This window comes from Lathamus discolor, chromosome 1 (assembly GCF_037157495.1).
Source record: "Lathamus discolor isolate bLatDis1 chromosome 1, bLatDis1.hap1, whole genome shotgun sequence".
Classification (NCBI taxonomy): Eukaryota; Metazoa; Chordata; class Aves; order Psittaciformes; family Psittacidae; genus Lathamus; species Lathamus discolor.
The window spans coordinates 87,398,450-87,421,966 of NC_088884.1; the positions used below are offsets into that span (position 1 = coordinate 87,398,450).

General features: G+C 40.7%; 1 protein-coding gene across 6 annotated transcripts in view; it reads left to right on the forward strand.

Moving 5' to 3' along the window:
- The window catches only part of WRN (WRN RecQ like helicase), a 48,499-nt gene that overhangs the window by 7,012 nt on the left and 17,970 nt on the right, over nt 1-23,517 (forward strand). For 5 of the 6 annotated variants that reach the window (XM_065685016.1, XM_065684975.1, XM_065684996.1 and 2 more), the window contains 19 exons: nt 2,358-2,506; nt 4,847-4,996; nt 6,932-7,004; nt 7,923-8,025; nt 8,547-8,958; nt 9,624-9,704; nt 10,881-11,028; nt 12,224-12,299; nt 13,144-13,211; nt 13,648-13,756; nt 15,417-15,485; nt 15,991-16,073; nt 17,420-17,526; nt 18,290-18,477; nt 19,065-19,242; nt 19,811-19,992; nt 21,162-21,263; nt 21,604-21,696; nt 22,979-23,120. In XM_065685016.1, coding sequence (XP_065541088.1) covers nt 2,358-2,506; nt 4,847-4,996; nt 6,932-7,004; nt 7,923-8,025; nt 8,547-8,958; nt 9,624-9,704; nt 10,881-11,028; nt 12,224-12,299; nt 13,144-13,211; nt 13,648-13,756; nt 15,417-15,485; nt 15,991-16,073; nt 17,420-17,526; nt 18,290-18,477; nt 19,065-19,242; nt 19,811-19,992; nt 21,162-21,263; nt 21,604-21,696; nt 22,979-23,120 — 2,513 coding nt within the window. The remainder of the gene's footprint in view (nt 1-2,357; nt 2,507-4,846; nt 4,997-6,931; nt 7,005-7,922; nt 8,026-8,546; nt 8,959-9,623; nt 9,705-10,880; nt 11,029-12,223; nt 12,300-13,143; nt 13,212-13,647; nt 13,757-15,416; nt 15,486-15,990; nt 16,074-17,419; nt 17,527-18,289; nt 18,478-19,064; nt 19,243-19,810; nt 19,993-21,161; nt 21,264-21,603; nt 21,697-22,978; nt 23,121-23,517) is intronic. The other variant, XM_065684986.1, reaches the window with a different exon arrangement.

The following is a 23,517-nucleotide window of genomic DNA, read 5'->3' on the forward strand; positions in this document are numbered from 1 at the left end:
GAGCTTTCTGTTTAGTGTCAAAATAAACATGGAACCTAAATGTAGCAGGCTGTGTTTCTTCTTAATTTGGCTTTAATAAGAAAACTCCTCAAACATGATGGCCATTGTGCTGTTTTGTTCCTAATACCTACGTTTTGTGACATTGGTTATCAGAAAGACCACCAGATACCTGGTGAGATGCAGCTGGGGAAGAGAAGGGGTTTATGCTCAGTGGAGTCTGAATTCATTATAGATGTGAATAAAAGCTTCCAAATAGGGGATGTGGGAATGAGGGAAGGAGGCTGCAATTTTATAACCTTTGGTTTGAGTGTTAGATTGAAACTATTCCTGTAATATGTCTCTGATTTCCCTGGGGTGTGCATGCTGAGCTATAATGGTGATAGTTTTAATGTTGGTGTTCAATCCTTTGTCATTTATAGCAAATGAGGTGGAAAATTTAATTGCTGGAGGTTATTCAATCCGGGAGGCAGAAAGGTACAAAAGGCACAAAACAAAAAGATTTGAGGAAAGGAAGCTAAGGGAGGAAGAATCATCAAGGGCTGAAATGCTTTTGATTCTGTAAGTGAAGATGTTTGTGTGTAAATGCTAAGTACGGCTGCATGCGGGCTACTGTGTGTTACAGGAGAAGATGGTGTTTCCTCCTGAATCATTTCCTAAAATTCCAGTTCTTGCCAGTGGGAGGTGTGTTTTGAATGGAGATGTCAACCTTTTTGCAGGAACCATAGCCAATTTCTGCTTATTATGCAGAATATATTTGATCTACAGAAACATCTATGTTAGCAGGATTAGCCAGTTGGATAAGACCCACCATTCTGGGGGGAGGGAATGGGGAAGAAATGCTTCTTTCTGCAGGAAGAAGGCAGTGGAGAATTTTTGAACTGTGTATAAAAGAAAAAACTACATCTATTTATCAGGAAGATTCTGGATAATTTTCCATGTCATTGTCTTTTTTTTTCTTGCAGACTTTCAAGAAAACATGGGCTGTTTCTCAGGGTTTAGTCTCTGTACAGTTCTGGAACTTAGACTTCTTTAGTTCATGCAGTCACTTTTCTAGAAATTAGGTGGTAGAAATGGGGGAAATGCCCTCTGCTGGGAAGTTGCCATCCTTGAAGGTTTTCATGATTATATTCTTTAGTGAAAATCCTTTATTCCCTAAGTCAGCTGTGTATGTTGCAAGCTTTTGGTCAGCTCAACTGTCTCCTCCACAGAGGAGTATTCTCTAATTTTTAAATGGATCTGGAGCTTCTCAGCACAGCTGATTGTGGCTGTCTATAGTTGCAAAGATGTCTGTGTTGTGTGTCAGTGGTGGCCATGAAAGTGTGGAGATAGTCATGTATAAAATAAAATCAGCCATACAAAATGATTGTTGAAGTGTATAAACACATATTACAGTAGTTAAAAGGTGAAATTTGAAATGAGAACCAAGCCAGATATTAAGTAATGTGTGTTTGTAGGTACTAGAATTACTTGAGACTCATTCAAGGTATTCAGCTATGGGTTTCTCAAGGTATGTATTTAAGATACTCATAATTTTAAATGGAATCAAACACAGTGGGGAGAAAAAACCAAGAGGTTTTGGTTCATGTATGAAAGGTCTATGGTTGTTGCCTTCTGTAGAAAACCAGATATGAAAGGTATGTGCTCTTATTCAGTCCTGTAAGCTTGAAAATAGTCTTTGATCCAGGACTGTGGTGCCAAAAGTTAGGGATAAATCAAAATATAATACTAAGCATCTGTGTATATCCGTGAATATCTTTCTTTCTTACAAGAAAGAAAAGACTTGTCTGGGCTTGGCAGAGGATCTGCATGGCTGGTTCTGTTTTCCAAATGCTACCGTTGGACCAGCCCAGTGTTAGCATCGACTGTCTTTACACAGAATCTGTTTTCCTGGTCATTTCCCATGCTTATGGTTTACATGGTTTCCCAGGAATGGGAAATAGCAAAACCTGGAAGGAATTATGTGTAAAGTTATGTTGTGTCTTGTTTCATGAGCATCAAAATCTGTGAACTGAAGTCTTTCTCAGCTAGAGGTTGCCTTTTTGTTATGTGTTATAGTGATTACTAAGGCAAAACAAGGTTGTTAAATTTCTTACTAGTTTGTTTTTAGATGCAGAATGAATTTGCATGTTTCCAATGCTTCATTTCTGCTTGTCTGCAGATAATACATTATAACCATTTGGTGTTTGTATTCATTCCAGAGTGCAAGCAGCCACATAAACAGAGCAACTTTGGGGCTTCTCCTCTAAAAGCACATTTTTTTGCAGATGTTGCTTTTGCTAGGATTTTGTCATTTCCTTTAGACTTTCTGGCATCTTCCAGTACTTAGTTTCTCATGTTTGGGCTTCATCTATTTTTAGGTTTTCCCAAGGGACTCAAAAGACTGCTCGAAGATGAAACAATTAAAAAGGTTGGTGTAGGAGTTGAGGGAGATCAATGGAAGCTGATGAGTGACTTTGAAATCAAACTGAAGAGCTTTGTGGAGCTGGCTGACATTGCTAATGAGAAGGTAAAACTTAAAACCCTTTTGTTATGGGAAGGGATTTTTTTATTGTGCTACAAAAAAGGGGGCTTCCTTGGCTTCATAATGGAGCTCAATGCTAATAGCAAACATGTTCTATAGAATAAAACAGGGATGTGTTGTAACTTAAGTTTATAAAGAACTCTCAAGGAATTCCACAAAACTGAGTACTGCCTTTCAGTGAGCTAGTGCTTAGTGAATATTTGTCCCGCCTGTTCAGCCCTCATGTTTACGAAGGTAATTCAGCTGCAGGTGCATTTTCTTTACTCCTTAGTACTAGATTATGTCTAGTCAGGGTTCTGCTGGCAGTGGCGCGATTGTCCCAGCAATGGCTGAACCTTTAAGATGCAGGAAATGCTGTGGATGATGACTGTGGACATGATGTGGACTGATGCCTGTTCAAAGGGAGGCAGTTCTTGTGCCATGCCTTGCTTGGTGGTCTTTCAAGTCCTTCAAGCACCAAGGTCTTCCTTCAAGTCCTTCATGTAGAGTTGTTGACCACATAAGCTAGAGCCCTAGAAATATGTTGGACGGGGCTTTGAGCAACCTGGTCTTGTGAAAGGTGTCCCTGCCTATGACGGGGGGTAGGCATTGGATGATCTTTAAGCTCCTTTCCAAACCAAACCCTGCTGTGATTCTATGAAATATCTTTCATAGACTCGTCATGACTCTGAAGTTGGTGTTGCCTCCGCTGTCATGTGTGTGCAGGTTCCAGAGCCTCATGGCCTGTTGTTTAGAAGTAGTGTTGTGTTTGGTGCACCCTGAATTTCATATTAGTTGGATTTTGGTTAGGTAGCATTCAATGTAGGGTGTCACTAACACCATCTTAATAAGGAAGTGAGCAAAAGGCTCATTACCTTCCAAATCACACTGCCATGCTTATTTCTAACATGTACCTTAAAGCTTCTCTTTTGGTATATGCGAGGCTTTTCCTCACCTGTACTTGGCCTTTCCATGCACTTTTCTTTCCTTCTGTGCATATTTTGTTTGATGGGATGATAGCAGCAGTTGTAGTTTCTTGGTGGAGGACAGATTTATGTGCAGAAATAACACTACTGATACCTTTCTCTGCTCTGTGCTTTATGTGCCCTGTGTAATTAAATCATAGCTATGTAATGTATCATCGGCATTTGGGGCAGTGCTCTCCTTATGAGCACTGGAGTTGAAATTGAGATTGAAACCTGGAGCTTCAATTCTTAGCAGCTTGGGAGTTGTACATATTAAACTCTTTTCCTCAAGCAGTAGGAGCTGTTTATTTTCAGACTAGGTGTTTCCTCAGTTCACTCCCCTCACCCTTTTTAATCCCAGTGTTCGACTCCAGGATAATTTGTTATGAAGATGAGCAATGTGATCTTCTGGTGAAGAGAAAACAAACCAAAAATAAACTTGAAAGAGAAGCCTGAGAGAACAAAATAGGGTTATATGTAATGGCACAATGCAGGGGGAAAGGCTGTGGGAACCTAAAATGAGCAGTTGGTTGGGATTTTTTTTAGACTGGGTTTAAAGCAATGAGCTGATAATGCTGCAGTTCCGCATGGTTTTGCAGCTAGTTGCAAGCTGGAATAGTGGAAAGCTGTGCCTGTGAGTCCTGAATCCTCAGGGTCTGAAGGGAAGTTTCCCAGACTGGCTGTTAGGATGATAGCATGTGGCAACTGTGGATGACAAGTAGGATTACAAAAGCAGTTGAAAACTGCAGGGAGGTGGGGTGACTTCTAGAGACTTCTGATGTACTGCTGCTTCGCAGCATGCCGAGTGGTGACTAGCATGGTCTAAATGTCACGCTCTGGCATGTGCTTGGTTTCAGACTTGCAGAAGATGACAAAACACTTACAGGAAGACTTGATTACTCCTGTGTTTATATAAATAATTTCCTAGTGTTGGATATGGAATTTCTCTAACTTGAAAGGCAAATAATAGAAAAATCCTGGAGGAAAGGGTTACTGTTTAAGTCTAAGGTTTTATCAACTGGAGACTACATTGTACAGATATTTTTGGTAGCATTACAGTACCACCTCACATAGTGTGGACTCACCTGGCCCTAAAGCAATTTTTCCAGCTTGATAATGTAGCTATGTCCTCTAGCAATAGAGTTTCAGGGCAGGGAAGTACAGCTTGCAAATGGCTAAATTACCTTTTAATGTGATGAGAAAAGATTTAAGCCTAGAGAAACAGTTAGTGCTTTCAGAAACTGGTTTGTGCTGACTAACCCAGAGCTCTTTGCTTCTAATGAGGGATTAAGTACACTTTACTGCTTTGAGGAAAACACTCTGTGTCAATTGCTTCCTCCTTTAAACAAGGCCTTTTTTTTTGTTTGTTTTCTTTCCCCAGCTGAGGTGTAAGGAGATCTGGAGTCTAAATGGTCTGGTAAAACACCTTTTTGGCAAGCAGCTTTTGAAGGATAAGTCTGTCCGCTGTAGTAACTGGAAAGAGTTTCCACTCAACGAGGAGCAAAAATTGTATGCAGCCACAGATGCCTATGTACGTACAAGGAGAGATCACTGTTCTACTCATGTTAAGTCTTCTCTAGTGTGCTGTTAGCTGCAGTTTTTAATAGCTTTCTGCTGTAGAACATAGTGAATGTAGAAAGACCATGAGGTCTGCTGTGGATATGGGATGCTTAAAGGTGGAAATGCCACCAGATATGTTGCTGTCCAGTTTCTTATCTCAGGGTTTTAAACCTCAGTGTTCATCCTGAGTGTCATAGTATCTTCTCTGTTGAAGATGGTGCTGCCTTGTACCTACGCTAACCTGGTTTATTACCTGCATCACTGAAAGAGGATATTGTGATGAACACTTCACATAGAAAATTGAATGTAGATGGAAGAAAGAACCCCATTCCGCAGCAGCCTTGGGACTCCCATGGGGTCCTTACCTCTAAATGTTTCACGGTGTTCCAAGATTTGGCTTTTTATTGAAGTTTTTCCAGGAAGCAGAGCTCCTGGAAGTTTTGCTGTGCTTTGAATGTGCCAAGTTACCCAGGCACCAACAATCTGCTTGAGGAGTGTCTGTTCATTTGGACTTGCTTCAAGTTATCACTTCAGGGAAGTGAGTTTTGATGGAGCCATTGGGTGAATTTTATATATATATCTTTATGGAGAAAGCCTAAATGCTTTTAGTATGATTATCCCACATGGGTGTAACATATCTGGTGTGTATTTATGTACAGTAATCACTTATGGAAGTGAAGAGTGGGTAATTATTTTTTGGTTCCCTTTTCTGCAGGTATTAACTGTAGCTGGTTAGCAATTTTGGCTGTGTTTTCTGCTGGGGGTTTTGCTCATCTTTGTTGAGCAGCTTATGAATCAAAATCCTTCCAAATATAATAGGTGAGATAAAATTAATAAGCAACTAAGAAGAAATGCAACCTCTTCTAGTGGCTAATGTAGCAGAACCACAGTATGGATTACCAGAAAGAGTAATGTAGTTGGATGTGGATTTATGTAGCTCTGTAGAAGTGTCTGCTACCTCAGTCTCAGAAAGAGGATCCTTTTCCTGCAGTTCTGTGAAAGGGGTTTACCACTGTGCTGCTGCGTGCTGCCTGCTTCCTGGGACAAGATGATTTTTTTATGGCAGCAAAATAAAATACCTTCCGGCTTTTATTTCTGTGTTGAGGTTAGATAGTGGAAGGAAAGTGGGACAAAGGTCTCTGGTTTTTCTTGACTCAGGAAAGATTGCACATTTTCTAGTTTAGTACCTGTTAAGACCCAACCCAGTAAGGAAAGGAACTCTTTTTTTGTTTGTCTTTTTTGTTTGTCTTTTTTTTTTTTCCTTTTTTTGTGCCTGGTGCCGCTGCTGTAACCAGCAATTTTCCAGGCAGTGCCTCTTCCCTGCTATGCTCTGTTCACCTCACCTGCCTCTTGGAGCCTCACAGGAAAACATAAGGCAGTCACTTGTTTCTTCCCTCTTTAAGATGCTCTCATTAACATGTGTAGCCTAATTAGCACATTCCTGGCTTTAGGCTGCATTTTTGTGTTAGAACTTATTCTTCATATCAAGGGAAGTATTAAGCACACAGAATCTTAGTAGGTTCATAGCTATTCTCTTGGAGCGCTACATTAAATCTGCATGAAGTGGAGCGGATGGTGAAACCGGGAGCTGAGTACTTGGAGCTCTCTGCAGGTAACTTGGTAAGATAACTGTGCTGGGGTCTAGATAAGAGTTTCTGCTACAGTGTGGATCCCGAGTCAGGACTTGTGTGAAACGTTCTGTAAAGTATTACCTGGCTGTGACGAACAGTGCAGTAGGACAGACCTTAAGTGCTTGTATGGCATGTACCAACAAATCAGGAGTGGATGTTCAGAATGTATTCAAGCCACAATTTGCTCTATTAATTCTTGTTTATTGTTTTTGCTTTGTCTGAGATGGTGTTTCTCTGCAGAGCACTGAGGGATATTTTTTCTCTTTATTTTGCAGGCTGGTTTTATCATTTATGAAAAACTGAAAAATATGAATAACAGTGACCAGAAAGTACTTTGTGGGAGAAGAGGTAAATTATACTTTCAAGCATAAGGAGTTCATTTGATGTACAGTGAAATACTCTTTTTGCCAACATTCTTTTTCATAGTATCTTTGTTAGGATTGTCTGGCTTCTTTGTGAGTGCCTTCAGAGAGAGAACAGGCTGTAAAGGTTCTCGGATGTCCTGGTTTACCATACTATGTATGTTCCATCATGTAGGAATGCAGTCTTACTATGTTGTTTATTTCTGCTGTATACAGAGGTGGTAAGAATTCCTGTTGTTATTCCAGTTTGTATATGGAAAGACTTCAGTGAGTTAATACTAATTTTGCTGATGCAGAGACAAATATCTAGTTCAAAAAGAGATAAAACCTGAGAAAGAAAGCATGTTATGAAGAAATGTCTTCTTGAGGTGTATTAATAGGACCCAAATTTATAGAGCAGCTTAGCATTATTTACTTGATTAGAACAGTGGCTTGGAAGTCTCAGTACTTGTTCAGTTCATGCATCATAGGCAAAGTTATGGAATGCATGTAGCTTATGGTTGGAAAAAGAGGTGAGAAGTGTATTTCCATTTTGTACTGGCTGAATTTTACTTTCCTATCAGCCAGAAGTGGCAGTATTATCTTAATATTAGGTGCAAGTTTCTGAGTTTGCTTTAGTCAGCATATCTGTGTTAGCAGCAATTTTTCCTGGAAGCTGGAGCAGATACTGAGGAAAGATCACTTAGCAATGGTCCAGTTGTATATCCTTTTTCCCTGAGCATGTGTAACCAGCCACTGGAAGAAATGCTTGGCCTCATTCTGTGTACTTGTCATTTAAGCACTGGAAAAGGCTGTCTTTTCAGCTCTAGGTCTTGTAGAACTGGAATTACTTGAGTAGAACTTGTTTGCATATAGCTGTTAGACCTCAGCTGTTGTGAAATAACTCTGATGGTACTTCTTACAGATGCCATGGGTGTGAAGGAGCGCTTGACTTCACTAGCTGCAGAAATAACAGACCTGGCTTCTTGCATCCCTGACTCTTGTGGGCAGCTTGAAAATGTGCAGAGGTTAGAGTTTTGCCAGCTTGTCTCTACCTGTAACAAAAGTGTTTTGGTCTTGATCCCTGAGGTTTCACGCAACAAAATGCATGGGTGTTAGCAGCAGTATCTATGTTTTTCCAAGTAAAAGCATTCTACACTTGGTGGGAAAACATTGTCTTTATATGTAGGACCAGAGGTTTTCACTGGTCTAATTGCAATGGGTTTGACACTGAACTTGGCTGAATCTGTTGCTTCTTGCTGAAATGCGCAGCAAGATGTCAGGACTCTCACATGACTGACTACTGGAAGTCTGGAGACTTGATGTAAGTGTGGGGACAGTACCACAAACAGTGTTTTCAGGGGGTCTTTATAGGTAGTCTTCAGTGTAAAGAAATTTGTCACACATGTGGAATGCCACTGATACGAGTGAAGTTTTGGACAAACTCTTTTGAGAAAGAGGGTAGAACACTCAGGTTCTGTTTGTGGCTGAGGTATGTGTAGTAACTGCTTTTATCGGTTTGGTTTAGCTGTCTTGTTTTACCTTCTAGGGCTGCAGAAATAACAGCTAACATATCAGAGAATGTAACTGCCTTAAGAAGCATGCTGTTTGGTTCAGGTTCTCCTTCTGTACTGGAGAAGAGCTCGGGCAGAAGCCCAACAAATCTTGAAGCAGAGTCAGCAATTGTTGCAGCACAGAAAGTTGAAATGCCTGAATTAGCTAAACAACTTGAAGGTGACTTCAGCATCTGCTCTGATGCTACACTAGCTGGCTTCTGGGAGGAACGTCTTAAAGAAGAAGAGGCAGAGAGGGGCAGCGCTGTAGAAGATGGGGCTGCAGCAGCCAGCTCTGAGGACAACGTGTGCAGAGAGGACTTCATGTCACTAGACATTACTGAGCAGGAACTTCAGGTCTTGGAATGTCAGGCTGCAGAAGAATTTGCCAGGGAAGCTGCAGCTCAGGTAATGGGGAAAGCCTCCATTAATCATGGACACCCATGCAGGGGAAGTGATCTTGTCTTTAATTCCCCCAAGATTTTTAAAAGTTGCATTCCTGAGGGACTATTACAGGGCTGGTAGAAGGGCTGTCTGGAAATTATTTGTGGGTGTAGTCAAGCACTGAGCTGCTCTTCAGTCATGGGGCTTGGAAGGATTCTGAGACAGAAGCTCTAGATAATCTAATTAGTTTTCCTCTTTCAGTTGCTAATATGCTATCAAATAATTTCTGGCAGGATGGAGAGAAATTCTGCACTTGAGCATCTCTGACTTGGTCATGAATAAAAAGCAGATCTTTTTCTAAAGGATCTGTAAACAGCAGTCCTTCTTGTGGTTGCTGAATGTAGACTGGTGCCTCTTAAATCACCTGATTTTCTTACATTCCAAGTGTTTCACACTTGATGATACTGGTTTTGTCTCTTCTTCCAGGGCATTGTTACATTGTAATATTTTTCTGATTTTGTTTTTTTATTTTTTTTATGGGCATGCTTCAGAGCCTAATATTGTGCTTAGTTTGGTGAGAAGTAAAAGCATACAGAGAAATTGTGTACGGTATTCACCGAAGGTTGAGAGGTTGTGGGTAAAATAGAAATAACTTTGCTGATAAGAAAAATAAATTATTTTATTCTTAGGAGGTGTGCTCCACAGACAATGAACAAAATATTTCCTCTGTCATTGAAAGTGATGAAGAACTGGAAATGGAGATGCTTAAAGTGAGTGCCTCAGGGGTTTGGTTTTAATTTTCCTGGTAATGATAATGCTCTTGGGTCACAGTGAAGTATAGTGTAGTTCAGGGGAGGGGATACGAAGCTAAAACTGTTTTGCTTATAGGAGGTGGACAGAAGACAGATGAACATGTGGATACGTGAAGAGTTCAGTTTAGCAGTGTTAGACTGCAATATCATTTGTGTTCTGCTGTATCTTGACTATACTAGCTTGGACCTGGTTCACTCACTTGCTCTGCTTGTGTAGATTATCATTCATAGACTGGTCTTACTCCACTTGTCATGCATTCAAACCTTTGTCCAAGTGGTTTTGCTGACAGGGCAGTTTGTGTGATGCAGGTGCTGCTAACCTGGGCTGTAGGTCAAATTTGTTTTGTAGCCATGTTTTGCAGGCTCCTTCATGTGATTTTAATGGTGTAACTTCGATTTCCTGAAAAGAAGATACAGATACCTTATTTTTCTTGACCCTGGGTTTTCTCCTGATTCTCCAGAATAATATATGTGTTTGGAGTCAAGTGACTGAATGTTTGCACCTGAGCACTTCCATATGTTTGTGTGCTTGTACACATGTGATGTCAAGTGTATTTCTTAGAGCTTGCTCAAGAGGTCAAACTTGCTCAAAACTCAAAGGTTGGGGGGTGAAAGATGATTTAGCTCCTGGGGAAGTACCAGGTCTCATCTAGATGGTTCTTAGTGCTGCTTGTCAATCTCGTGCAAATGCTGTTTTTGTCAAAAACATTAACTTGAGTAGAAGATGATTTGTTAGTGTTTGTTAAAGTACCATGAGTGTAACACAACATTGGGACGCCATCCTTTCTGCTTTTTTACTAGCCTCAATCAAATGTGTGCCTTCATCTACTTAAGTCAAAAATCCAACTGTTGATTTTCTCAAACAACAGATTTTAGTGTCTTCAAAACTTCAAAGACCTTTTTGCAGTGAAGAAACAAAGCTGTGTTATTGGTATTCAGGAAGTGGCTCTTGGAATTTGAATGCTACTGATAAAGTAGTTTGACCACTGTGCCTTCTTGTATGCTGTGTGTTGATAAATCTAAGTCATGTCATAAGCGGTTTGAAACTCTTATGTCCCTTTATCATATTACCTCAGACATGCATTGTTATCTGTCCTTTCATGCTCCAAAACAACTTTTTCTCCTGATTCTTAGTCTTTAGAAGATGTAGATGATGCTGAAGGAGCTTTAAGTGGAAGAGAGTCCAATAAAGCCAGGAGAAGTCCTGACACAGAATTGGACGTTTCACCAGATGGTGATGATGAAGATGAAGGTGTTGAGGAAGAAGAGGAGGAATGTTTGGGTATGTTTTAAATTATAATGCGTAATTAAATAAAAAAAAAATCCACTGTCAAGCAGATGTGGAAGCACATGGGCATTTTGTGCTTGGTTTCTTAAAGCAAAAATTGGAGCTCATCTGGGTTTTGAAAAGTGTGCTTGTCTGTGTGTCAGGATGAAAATGTGAAGGTGTCCTTGGCAAAACATAGTTGAACCCTGCCATGATAGGTAGATGTTATGCATGCTTGGTGGGAGTAAAACTGTTATGGGGACATGGAGGCCACACAGAACTGAAGGGAGTGATTCAGAACACAGCAGAGGGGGAGATGGTACCTTTCTCCGGGCTTTACTTTTGTTGTTCCTCTGTTGCTTTGTGGTAGAATTGTTAGGAAAATCTGGCTTGGAGTTGGTCTTGACCAAGTGCTTTGGAGCTGGCTCTTCGGGGACAAAGGAAATGGGGAACAAAGGCTGAAATGTGAGGTGAAATAAAGCTTGGTTTTTGTTGGTTTGGACTGTTCCTGTGTGCAAAAGCTTCCTTCCTGGTTATGTAAGGTAGCCCAGGCCAGGAGAAGACATGCTTTCTGCTTCTAAGCAGACCATGGGCTACTAGTTGCAGACAGATGTGTTATTCTTTCTTCTTCAGTTAATCTCTCTAAACAGCAGCCAGATAAGCTATTACAGGGAATGTGAGCTTGCCCAACAGACAAAAACTAGGTGAAAATGCCATGCTTTCTACTGCTGAATGTTAACTATAAATTTCAACAGATCTTGAATATGTTTCTCCAGTGCTCACAGCAGAATCAGGATCCCCCTTGCACTTTTGGACCATGAATTTGTTAGCAGCTTGCAGTGTTGAGTGTTCCTCAGTGTAACTTCAGTAGGATCCTTGTTGAAGGCATGCCTAGTGAAACATCTCAAGTATCTTGTCCAAATAATGTAGCTACACATTACAATACTTATTGCTTTTATTATGTTAATAATGCAGCCATATGTTCTCCTCCTCATGCAGGGTCGCTGGGGAGCCCCTTTGCTTTCTTAATGCTTTATTCTAGCCAGTAAATATCTTCAGAGTTTGATGTCTCTTTTCACTGGACTTACTTAAATCTTGGCACCCAGGCAGGCATCACTAATCATGAGCAGACTGTTGTTTGTCAAGACAGTGCTTCATCTTCTTAAAATTTCATTCCAAATGGAACTTTCTGTCTTCTCTCCCACTAAAGATCCATTGCTGCCACTACCTAGTGAAAGACACATCACCTGTCTGAAGACGTATTTTGGGCATTCTTCTTTTAAGCCGTAAGTCCGTTTTCTGTTAAAACATAAACTCCAGGGTTCATTTTTCTCCTTCCTTATTTCAACTGATTTTCTTATTACTTGAAAAACTACTAACAAGGTAAGACCTGTACAAAATCTCTAGGACAAGAAAAGCTGCCTTTGCCACAACAATAGGTCAAGATAAATCTTATGGAGTGTTAAGTGCAACACTGTAATCTCATAGTAGACTATGAGCTTCTTGACTTTTGCTGATGGCACATCTTCTGTGATTGAAGCTTTATTGAACCAGGTCTAGTTCAGTCTTCGAAGAGCAAGCCACAACATCCGTGTAGTTTGTTGTCTGTGTGATAAGCTTTCATAGTCTAGTTATCCTTTATGTGGTTCTAATTCAGGACAGACAGACATCTAGCTGTCTTGTGTAGCATAATATGAGTGTACCATGTGCCTTGGTGCTTGAGCATGGGAATGGGAAGAAATCTTCTGGATGACTGGTGGTGGAATGCGTTCTGTGCAAGACATAGCCTAAGAGCAACACTTCGGCAGGGGGAAACTGTTTTACTCCGTATTTGGTAAACTTTTGGAAATGGGGGCAGGGGGCCTTTTTAAATTGACTGCACATTTATGTACATTGTGAGACCATGGAAGGGTTGGCAAAATTGAGGTGGTTGAATATAACTGTAGCAGTGGGGGGACTGCCTGCAGCAGTTGGAGCGTTTGAGTGGTTGCAGCTTGCAAAGACAACATGCTGTAAGGCAGCTGGAAGGGTTTCTTCAACCCAAAATTCAACTGAATATGCAGTTTAACGAAAACTGCCATGTTAAGTTTGGTAGCAAGAATAAAATATTCCCTTTTGTTTAATTAAAAGGGTCCAATGGAAAGTGATCAATTCTCTTCTAGAAGACAGAAGAGATAATCTTGTTGTCATGGCAACTGGTAAGTTAACTTTACATCCTAAGAAGCAGTGAAATATCTTTCCTGGGAGAGTAGGACTCTAACTTGGAGACTATCCATATGGCTCACATGAGCAGGGTGCCCTGATTGAGACACTAAGTCTGAGGTAGCTATACTAGCTACTTGTTTTTATGTCCTAGCTGCTGTCACTGGTGGTGTAGAGAAGAGTATCAGATGGTTGCTGACCTTATTTATGTTGCAATTTTATTCCTGTACTAGCAGAACAAACATCATTTCTTGGAAGGTGTCCCTGCCTTTGTCAATGGGTTTGGAACTAGATGATCTTTAAGCTTTCTTCCAACTCTAACTGTTTTATGATTATTGTTTTAGGGCTCAACAGGGTGTTAAAATTGTCCCGTACAGCTGTATGCTGTAGCTGCATAGAAAGAATGGTGTCTCATGTCTCCTTTTCTTTAAGGCTATGGAAAAAGCTTGTGCTACCAGTTTCCTCCTGTTTACACTGGACTTGTAGGAATTGTCGTCTGTCCTCTTATCTCCTTGATGGAGGACCAAGTGCTGCAGTTGATGTAAGTAGTACTAAGAAGCTGCTCCTGAATTGTCAGTGGAAACCAGTGGACTCTGCTTTGTGTTATTTCTTGGTGTTTAAGGTTGCAGGTTCGTACAGCAAAGCTGTGTATCAGCTGTAAAGCATGCGTTTCTCACGGAACATGCACAAACTGCGTAAGCAGTCCAGGATCACTGCATTTGCCAGTTATGTGAATGGTAGGGTGGATTTGCAAAGGATCTGTGCTGGTGGGTTGTTCCTGAATATGGATCCTTCTCACATACTTCTGGATTCATAGGCCCTTTTTTGTGAAGACTGAACTGATGAGGGAGCTTCACAGGCTATTTCAGCCTCTGAGTGCTACGACAAAATTTGGTAGGGCTTCCTTGTGTTGAAGTAACATCTAAGCAACATGCAGCTGGAAGCTGTAGGCCATTCAGTTCAATGTTACGGCACAGACGTTGAAGATGAATGGTGTAATAGGTCTCCTAACACCTGGCCTCTTCGCTTCTTTTAAGGTCTGATGGGGGGAACTAGTGGGTGACCCTGAATTGCTCTTACATGAGCAGTTATAGGTGGTGTGTTAAAATCAAATAGGTTTCTCTTGACCTGATAATGCTTTCTTTATGTGTATTTGCTTTCTGTTGTAACAGCTATTCACTTCTGCAACTTTCTCATTTAAGCTGTGGTAATCACGCTGAATTGTCTAGTTCATTCCTTGGAAAGAGCAGGTCTTTTGTGAAAGAGAGGATATGAAGATTACTTTCAAGTAAGGAACATCAATGATGTGTGGTATTTTCTGCTGCACATCATGACTACATGTGGATGAATGGCTGGGCAGCCTATGCTGGCTGTGTAGCCAGCTTCTAGACTGAGTATTAATCGGCAGGGTGTCTATATGTATTCAGCTGCTTCTTTGGCTTTTATACTTTCTTCCTCAGTGGAAAGGGTTTATCCACTGCCTTCTCAGCAGGTCATTCATTCTGAAGGCCAAGGAGATTGAATTTCCATAATGTAATGCAGTTCAGTAATTTGTCTAGCAGTCTGGGTGCAGTTCTGCCAGGGACTGAAACACAGGAATAAGAGGGGAGAAGCTATCAAAACAAAGGGCTGGAATAAAAATGCTGTAAATCGTTAAGAAGACAGGCGTTGCAGGGTCCTGAAAGAGGTCAAATATGAAGTGGCTAAGCTGGTAAATGTAGTTACTGAATCTGTCGTTAAAAAGCAGCTTCCAGATTGAAAATGAGCAAATGCAGCACCAGTAGCTCACAAAAGAGCGGAAGACGAGGCAAGGAAATTGCCAACCAGTAAGGCAATGTGGTGAACTGGGTAAGGTAATAAATGAGGAAAATGTGTTTACTGTATTTTCTTCTTTTGGACATTTATTAGTAAACTTGTGCAAGGGGAGTGGTCTTTATTTCTCCAATTCCTTACTGCACTAATGAAGTGTGTATGATGTCGGTGACAGCTGGAGGGGAAGCAGAAGACCACTTGGGTGGCAGGAATAGCCAGTGATGAATCCAGCTTTTTCAATAGGCTTTTCCTGGAAAGATCTGTTGAAAAAAGTGGTTTCTGGCCACACAACTTGGACTTCTTTTATGATGTGCTGGCATAGGCTGAATGCTAAGGCAGAAAGTGTTGGGAGTAAATCTGTTGGTGACTGTGCATCTTTATTTCTGCAGCATGTCAGGTATTCCAGCTTGTTTACTTGGTTCAGCTCAGTCGAAAAACATCAAAGAATGCATCAAAAGGTAAGTCTGAGCTAAGCTTTCTAGAACTGGAGGTTCTGATGTAGGTATGTTTGAGAGGTAGGATGTCTCCCTAATCCATCATCACTGAAACTCTTGCTTCTGGCTCAGACCTACAATGTGGCAGTCGGTGATACTGCTTGCATCCACCCAACCTGAGTGTGTGGGAGTCTATAGCCCATGGCTGGGGAGATGGGGCTTGTTGACTCAGCTTTATATTAGGATTTCTACACAATTTCACACATAAAAGGTTTAGACCTGTATTTGTCACCAAATCATCACAACAGTCCCTCCTTGTAAATCACTGCTGTTTTTCCTGTAATACTGTTACTGCCTTGCCTTCCTATTACTCTGGAATGCTTTCTGTGGTCTTCACTTCCTTGATCTTGTTCCTATCCTGAAGTCTGTACTTGTGTTCATTTACATCTTCTAGACAATCATGATTTTGGTTTTTTTGAGTTGTCTGGGGGTTTTCCTTCCATGACAGTGTATTTTCTTGATGTTTCAGGGGGCAGTACAGAGTCATATATATGACTCCAGAGTTTTGTTCAGGGAACTTGGACTTACTTCAGGAGCTTGATCAAACTATTGGTAAGTTGGGGGTAAGGGTTGGTCAAACTATTGGTAAGTTGTGGTTGAGTTGGCAGGCAGCTTAAATGCCTAAATATTTTTAAACTTTTTCTAATACTTGAACACTTTTCACCAATTTCTTAACTGCTAGTGGGTTCAGAGGTTACTGTAGCAGCTACCATTTAAATGGTGTCAGAAGATCCTGTTACTGATGGAAAAACAAAGAAATCACATAAATGGTGTCTTTAGCAAGGTCTTGGCATGTGAATGTTAAGCTGTGGGGGGCAGAGGTGCTAAAAGACTCATCTTGGAGTCACAGGAAGTGAAATATGTATAAGTAAATATTTAGCCTTTTAAGTGTTGTTACAGTCTAAGAAAGACTAGACATTACAGTGAAACTTTGTTGTGAAATACTACAGAGGTGGTGAGGTCCTGGCACAGGGTGCCCAGAGAAGCTGTGGCTGCCCCATCCCTGGTAGTGTTCAAGGCTAGGTTGGACAGGGCTTGGAGCAACCCGGTCTAGTGGAAGGTGTCCCTGCCTGTGGCAGGGGCTTGGAACTGGATGAGCTTTAAGGTCCCTTTCAATTCAAACCGTTCTATGACTTATCAATCCTAAAAAGTCTCTTCTTCAAAGATGATGCAGCTGATGGATCTCTCAGTTGGGTAAACTCCAAGGAATGTAGACACCAAGAATTTTTAAGTAAGGAACTAAGTTTCTAGTGCTGTAGGCAGGAAGGACTATCTAGGGAGAAGATGAGACATCTGAATTTCCAGCGTCCCAACAAACTGTATGCTTGCTCCCCTCTGGCACTAGGGCACTTTGAACATGTGTGGGATATCTGTACTCTAATAGAGGGTTTTCTCTGATTCAGACTATGTAAGGTTATTTTCCAGGGACATCTTTAACCTCTCCTCAATTTTTTCTGGACTTCCGCTTTTCTTCAGTGCAGACCTGAGACTCTGAGGCTTTGTTTTACAATTGCGAAAATAAAGTTAATGATGTGTAATTGGTATTTGTGACTATTATTGAAGTCTGGCAGTTGGAGTAGGAAAAGGTGTTATTTGAGGTAGCTCAATTTTTTTACCCATTGTGAGGGATGTTGGAAGTCTGAAGCTTGGAGAAGGAAGCAGAGATGGTTCAGGGGGATTCTTTAAAAGCTCTTTAGCTCTTTTTGCTTAAGAGGTCATTTTAAAAATGTACCTAGGGGGTTGGTACAGCAGAAGGCATTATAGAAACAAATACTAAGCAGACAGCTGGTGCCTTCTCAGGAAGGCTTGGGATTGAGCAGAATAGTGTTTGTATTTAGTCAATTCCCATGTTAGTTTGTCTTGTTAATGTGCCCATGCTCTGATTTTGTTCCCATCAGGTATTACCCTTATAGCTGTTGATGAAGCCCATTGCATTTCTGAGTGGGGCCATGACTTCAGAAATTCTTTTAGAACTTTAGGCTCATTAAGGAAGGCTCTGCCATCGGTGAGGTTTTTATATATTTGATTTCTAACGTAAGAGAAGGGTGTTATCTCATTTTGTATGGTAGTTTGAAATAACAGTCTTAATGTTGCTCTTGGGGTTTACTTACCAACCTGGTTTGGAGTGTATATGGTCCCTGTCAGTGGCTGAGCTGTGTGTTTTTTGTGGTTTTTTTGGTCTTTTTTTTTTTTTTTCCCCAAAATGCATATATGTAGGATATTCTGAACCTGGACTACCAGAAACGTCTAATAATTAAATTACTTTGGATCCCTGTGCTGTCTAAAATGATGTCCCTAAGCTTCTGGTTTAATATTGAGGGATGTTTTCTAAACTGGCTGGCTCAGTGGCTTGTAAGAACATGCAACTGTGATTTCTAGACATTCTCCAAGAATTTATAGTAAAACCTCAAAAACTTATCCCTGGATGTTGCACACTCTTCTTGTAAGTGTTGTCCCGTGTTCCCTAAACTTACCTAGTCATCTCAGAAAATGACTGTAGACTACTTGAAGATGTAACTAAAGAAAACACACGTTTACATAAAAACTGTATTTCAAGCATTCCTTCTGTCCCTGTCTGCTCTCCTGATCAGTGTCAACCAAAGGTCTAGGAAGCTAAATAATAACTATATTTTGCAAATAGCTGAGCTGATCCGGTGATCATCAGCAGATAAAGGTGCCTGTTTACACCTTATTTCAGTTTTGACTCGTGATTTTCCTTGTTTAAAACAAAAATCTGAGAGGTCTTAGACTTTTACTTTTCACTGCAGGTTCCCATTGTTGCTTTAACTGCAACCGCAAGTCCGTCGATTAGGGAGGACATAATGAATTGTCTGAAACTGAAGAATCCCCAGGTCACATGTACCAGTTTTGACAGACCTAATCTGTACTTGGAAGTTGGACAACAAAGTGGAAATATTCTTAGGGATTTGAAGCAGTTCCTTATTAGGAAAGGAAGGTAAGGATTTAAGCCTGTGTTCAGATATAATTGAGTATTTTGGAGTTAAGGTAGTGTGTGCTAAGAATTGGTAGCAGTCTTAACCTGATTTGGTGAGAAAGAGCCTGGGCTTATTCCATTGCTAGGCTCTGATATCATGCTAGTCACTTGTGCCCATCCTCCACTCCGAAGTTAAGAAAGGCTTTTAAGGCAAGGAGTGGTGGACCCCTGCTGTCTGCATATTGCTTACTTGAGGATCTTTGGTCCTCAGAGGACCTGCTGTAGCAATTAGAATGAGTATGATGGATTGGCTGGTGGGTAACTCTACATAGTGTTGTACAAAAGGTGCGTGAGTCCGCTACAAATCCATGGTAAGATTTTATTGATTTTTTTTTTTTCCCCCCTTAAAACTAATTGTAGTTCCAAAGGAACTTTTTCTAAAGGACAGACAATTTGTGCATGAGTGGACGATTTAAAAACATGTTTAAATTTCTGTATCTCCAAGACAGTTAACTGATATGTTGGCTTTTCAACTAGGTCCAGTCAGACATTCAGTGGAAGGGTGACTTCTTCTGTTCTTTGTCTTTACATGTTGCTATTACTTACAGCAGTTCTGCATATGAGTTTGAAGGGCCCACTATCATCTACTGCCCTTCCAGAAAGGCCACCGAACAGGTTGCGTCTGAATTGATGAAACTCAGTGTGGCCTGTCGTGCATACCATGCTGGTATGGGAATCAAGCAAAGGAGAGAGGCCCATCACCAGTTCATGAGGGATGAAATTCAGGTATGTAGGAAACTAAATTCACTTGGTCCTATTTATAACTGTAGTTTCTGGTAGAGGAAAGAATTTGGGAGTGTCAGCATGCTTGCCATTTGTCTCCAATTCTGGGCAAAGAAATTGCTGGTCTAAGCTGACAGTAATAGGATTCCTGGCTGATGCTTCAAATTCCTTCAGTAAGTCTCTTAAAAATGTGTGGCATCTGAGGAAAACAGTGGTAGCTGGAACAGTATCATCAGTTCTGTGAACTGCTTTCCTCCAAAGCAGGCACAGTTATGCTTGTGTTGCCCTTCATGATAGGTTTTTATGCTTGTTTGAGAACAACTGCTTGAAACCACTCTAGCATTTGCCTCTACACATGATAACTGTCATCTTTATATTCCTATGTTCATACTCTGACCAGAATCAGACTTAATGGTAGCATTATGGAAGTTCAGTGTGAGTTGGAAGCCACTGTAATTTAGGCTTAACTTTGAGTCCACGGCAAAAAGTTGTCACCGAGTGTATGAGCATTAACCCGGGCATATTCCTGATGCTCATTTCAAACTTTCAGTGTGTGATTCCTGTTTTGTAGTGTGTTGTAGCTACAGTGGCATTTGGAATGGGCATCAATAAAGCAGATATCCGGATGGTTATTCATTATGGTGCCCCTAAGGAAATGGAATCCTATTACCAAGAAATCGGGAGAGCTGGTCGTGATGGTCTTCCTGCTACTTGTCATGTCTTGTGGACTGCATCAGACTTGGCTTTCAACAGGTAAATGACTGAAAACAGCTGCTTTGACACAGATAGCCAAAACATAGAGGAGCAGGGTAGGTTTTGTTGAAGATGTGATGCATTTTTCAGAATGGTTCCAAGTCCTTTCCTGAATACACACAGTACTAAGTATGACATGCTTCCAGAAGGTAGTCCACGAGTGCACTAGTGTTAGTTTGTCCTTGTTCCAGTTCTGCTTTCTTGAAGATGCTTTGCAAGGCAGGCAGTGACATAACCTGGTCACTTGTTCTGTAAATTATCTGACCTAGTTTTAGACCCATCATCACCCCTAAGAGTGCCAATGGTGTAGAATTAAGCATGTCTAAATGGGGAAATATGTATTCTCTTTTTTATTCTGGGTGGAGGACCCCTGGTTGTAGGGGTCTTCTGTTAATTTTGTCCATGGTTGTTACAGGACCACAGAAGTGTCTGTACTCAGTCATTTGAGCTTGTCAGCATGCTGCCAGCATCTCTGAAATCTATACTTTTTTTCTGGGCAGGCAGAAACTTGATTTGCTCAACTTTTGAGCTGAAATGGTGAAGCTATGTTAATGTGCTGCCCGACACCTGTGGTTTTGGTTTGGTTTTGATGGCATTGGTGCGGATAATAGCTCAGGTTTGGCTCATGCAGCAGCTCGGAGCATGGGCAGAGCGAGTGTTCCATATACCTTTCCAGTACTCCCAATGTATTTTCTCAGTTGATTGTTTCTAGTGATTGCTAAAACCTTTGAGTTTCTTAAAAGAAGACTATCCTGACATACTTTGTAATGTGGCAGTAGCATTGGTGAGAACATGCCAGAGTCTGGAAAACTAGAGACAGAGAAACTGCCCTCTCACAATCCTCTCTGCCCTTTCCTCCATCCTCTGGTTTTTTTTGGCATGGATTTCTGAAGCTTTGTAGCCTGTGGAGTTGGAAGAAGCCTCTCCTGTTTTGAGTAATGGTCATACTTGTAGGAATATGAATAAGGTGCTCTTCTGAGCATTCTCTGAGCTGTAAGAATCAAGATTGTGGAGAAACAGGCAGGCAGTTTGGGTCTGGTTTTGACAGGATTTTGTAGCTGTTTCTGATGAATTTGACTGAGGCAGAGGTCTGGCATGTTTCATTTTTAGTGTGGGACAGGGGAATAGTGGTCATGTTCAAGGCTGCTCTATTTTCCTTTGACTGACAGACATCTTCTGAGCGAGATACGCAATGAAGATTTCCGTTTGTACAAACTGAAGATGTTGGGAAAAATAGGGAAGTATCTTGTGTCAAATAGCTGCAGGAGGAAGTAAGTACTAGAATCTACTTAATGCTTTGTCACTTGAGTCAATTTTGACTGGAGGTTGTAACCATGAGGCATCTTATATTGACCATGTGCTCTGCAAGCATGTTTTATATGAAGCAGCAGTATCAAAAAATACAGCCTTCAGCATATTTATACATATGCATCAAGTATTTCCTTATTTACTGTTCAAAAAGATCCCAGTCTTTCTTTAGAGGAATCAAGGCCAAATAATTGGCTCCCCAGTGAATTAATTAATGATGCTGGTTTCAACTCAGTTTTCTGCAGCAAATTTAATGTGTAAATTCTTGGTCTTTTATTTAATTCTTTACATTCCCTTGGGTAGAATTATTCTGTCTCATTTTGAAGACAAACAGCTCCGGAAGGTTTCTTCTGGCATCATGGGCACAGAAGATTGCTGTGATAACTGCAGGTCCAGGTAAGCTTTCTTCCCTGAAGACTGATATAGGACTTTACATTCTCTCAGGCTGACTTATGAGCAAATAATCTGGAAGAATTGACTTTTTGTGCACCTGATCTTGCCTGAAGTTTATCTCTGAAAAACTGTCTTTAACCTTCTCCTAAATGGTTGAGCAACCCATGAGGCAGCTTGAAACTAGATGTGGGAAAGCCTATTAACAAAAGATGGTGACAGTTCCTAAAAGAGTTTAGAGTAACACTTTTCAGCTGTGAGATACACTTCTGTTCATCAGTTTAAGACCTGCTAGGTAATTAATCCCTAAAAAAACCCACCCATAAGTGGAGTGTGATACCACATGTCTAAGATTAAATTAAAGGGAGTTGTTCTCCTCTTCCAGTGTGTGCTGACATGTGTTCTTTCTAGCACTGCTAATAATCTCATAGGTGTGCTGAAGGGAAGCGCAGGAGTCAGCAGTCACACAGGTATGAGCAGAATCACTTTTGTTTTCTCCTGTGTGAATGTACATGCTTTCCCTGAAGTTTATAATAAAGGATTCCTTCTTCTTGCTGGTATCCTGATGCTTTTTGATCTGAGACAAGATGTTAGGCTGGTTTGCCTTCTGGAAAAATGTTGTCAATTCAGTTACATGTCCTGTATGCTCAAGGACAAAAAATCTTTGCCTGGCCTCTACTAAAACTAAAGAAGAGATCATAATTTCAGTCCTTGCAGTCATGCTGAGGTGCCAGTGAAAGAGAGCTGCATTTTGTGTTGTGGAACTGAAATCAGATGCCATATATCACTGTCCTTTTTCTCCTCCTGAGAAATGATTTGTGCTAATAACTCTTCAATGAGTTCTTTGAGTCAATAAAGGTATTAATAAACCCTTGAAATGCATTAATGGCGTTGCTCTTGCCTTCTGCTTTTATCCCCTTTGTTACCTAAAAAAGCAGCCAAAGAAAGTCTTTGCTGTTGGGTGCAATTAAAGATATGTCTTGTGTATCTAAAATGGTCCATATATTAAAATACTAAATTCAGGAGATTGCTGAGACAAAGTTTTTCTGTCACAGAAAGTACCATGAAGAACTGCTTATTGTATTGCTGGGCAGCTGTGGTAGCCACAAGTGATTTTGACTTTTTCCTGGTCTCATGTTTTCAGTCCTAGTTCCTACACTTAAATGTGTTAAATTGTTTATATTCATGTAACTTGAAGTGTGTATTTTATTATCACTTGATATTTCAAACCAAGAGAGTGGACTTGATTTGTATGTGTGTTCAACTTGGTTTCCTTTGTGCATTTCAGGGCGTCTTGTTTTGCAGTCCCCAGTGATTTTGAAGGCGGTTTACAGGACTTTGGGAAGCAAGCATATCAGCTGCTGTCTGCAGTGAGCACCCTGGAGGAGAAGTTTGGAACTAAAGTTCCCATTCTGTTTCTTCGAGGGTCTGTAAGTGATAGTAAAAACCTTTTGTATGTGTTCTGAGAGTAGAGGAATTGGTAAGTGTCCCTTTTCATTGATATACCAAACAGTACTTTGATGTACATGAATCTAAAAGTGCGTATACATGCATTTATTTAGTAGCTTTTTCTCAGAGAACTGGATATCTGTAGAGAGAAGTTCAGCAGCACTCCCCATGCAGTAAACTAGCTTTTGGTCTTCAGGGCAACAGCTGTAAAAGTAGTGAACCTCTTAAATACGTATTTAATTTTGTGCATGTGCAGCAAAGGAACAGTATCTACTTTCAAACTCTTGCCCTCATAGATTTGTTTATTTTAGGAATGAAATGGAAATGTTCAGCACTTTACGGCCTGAGAGTTATAGTTAGAAATAGTACCTGCTATCT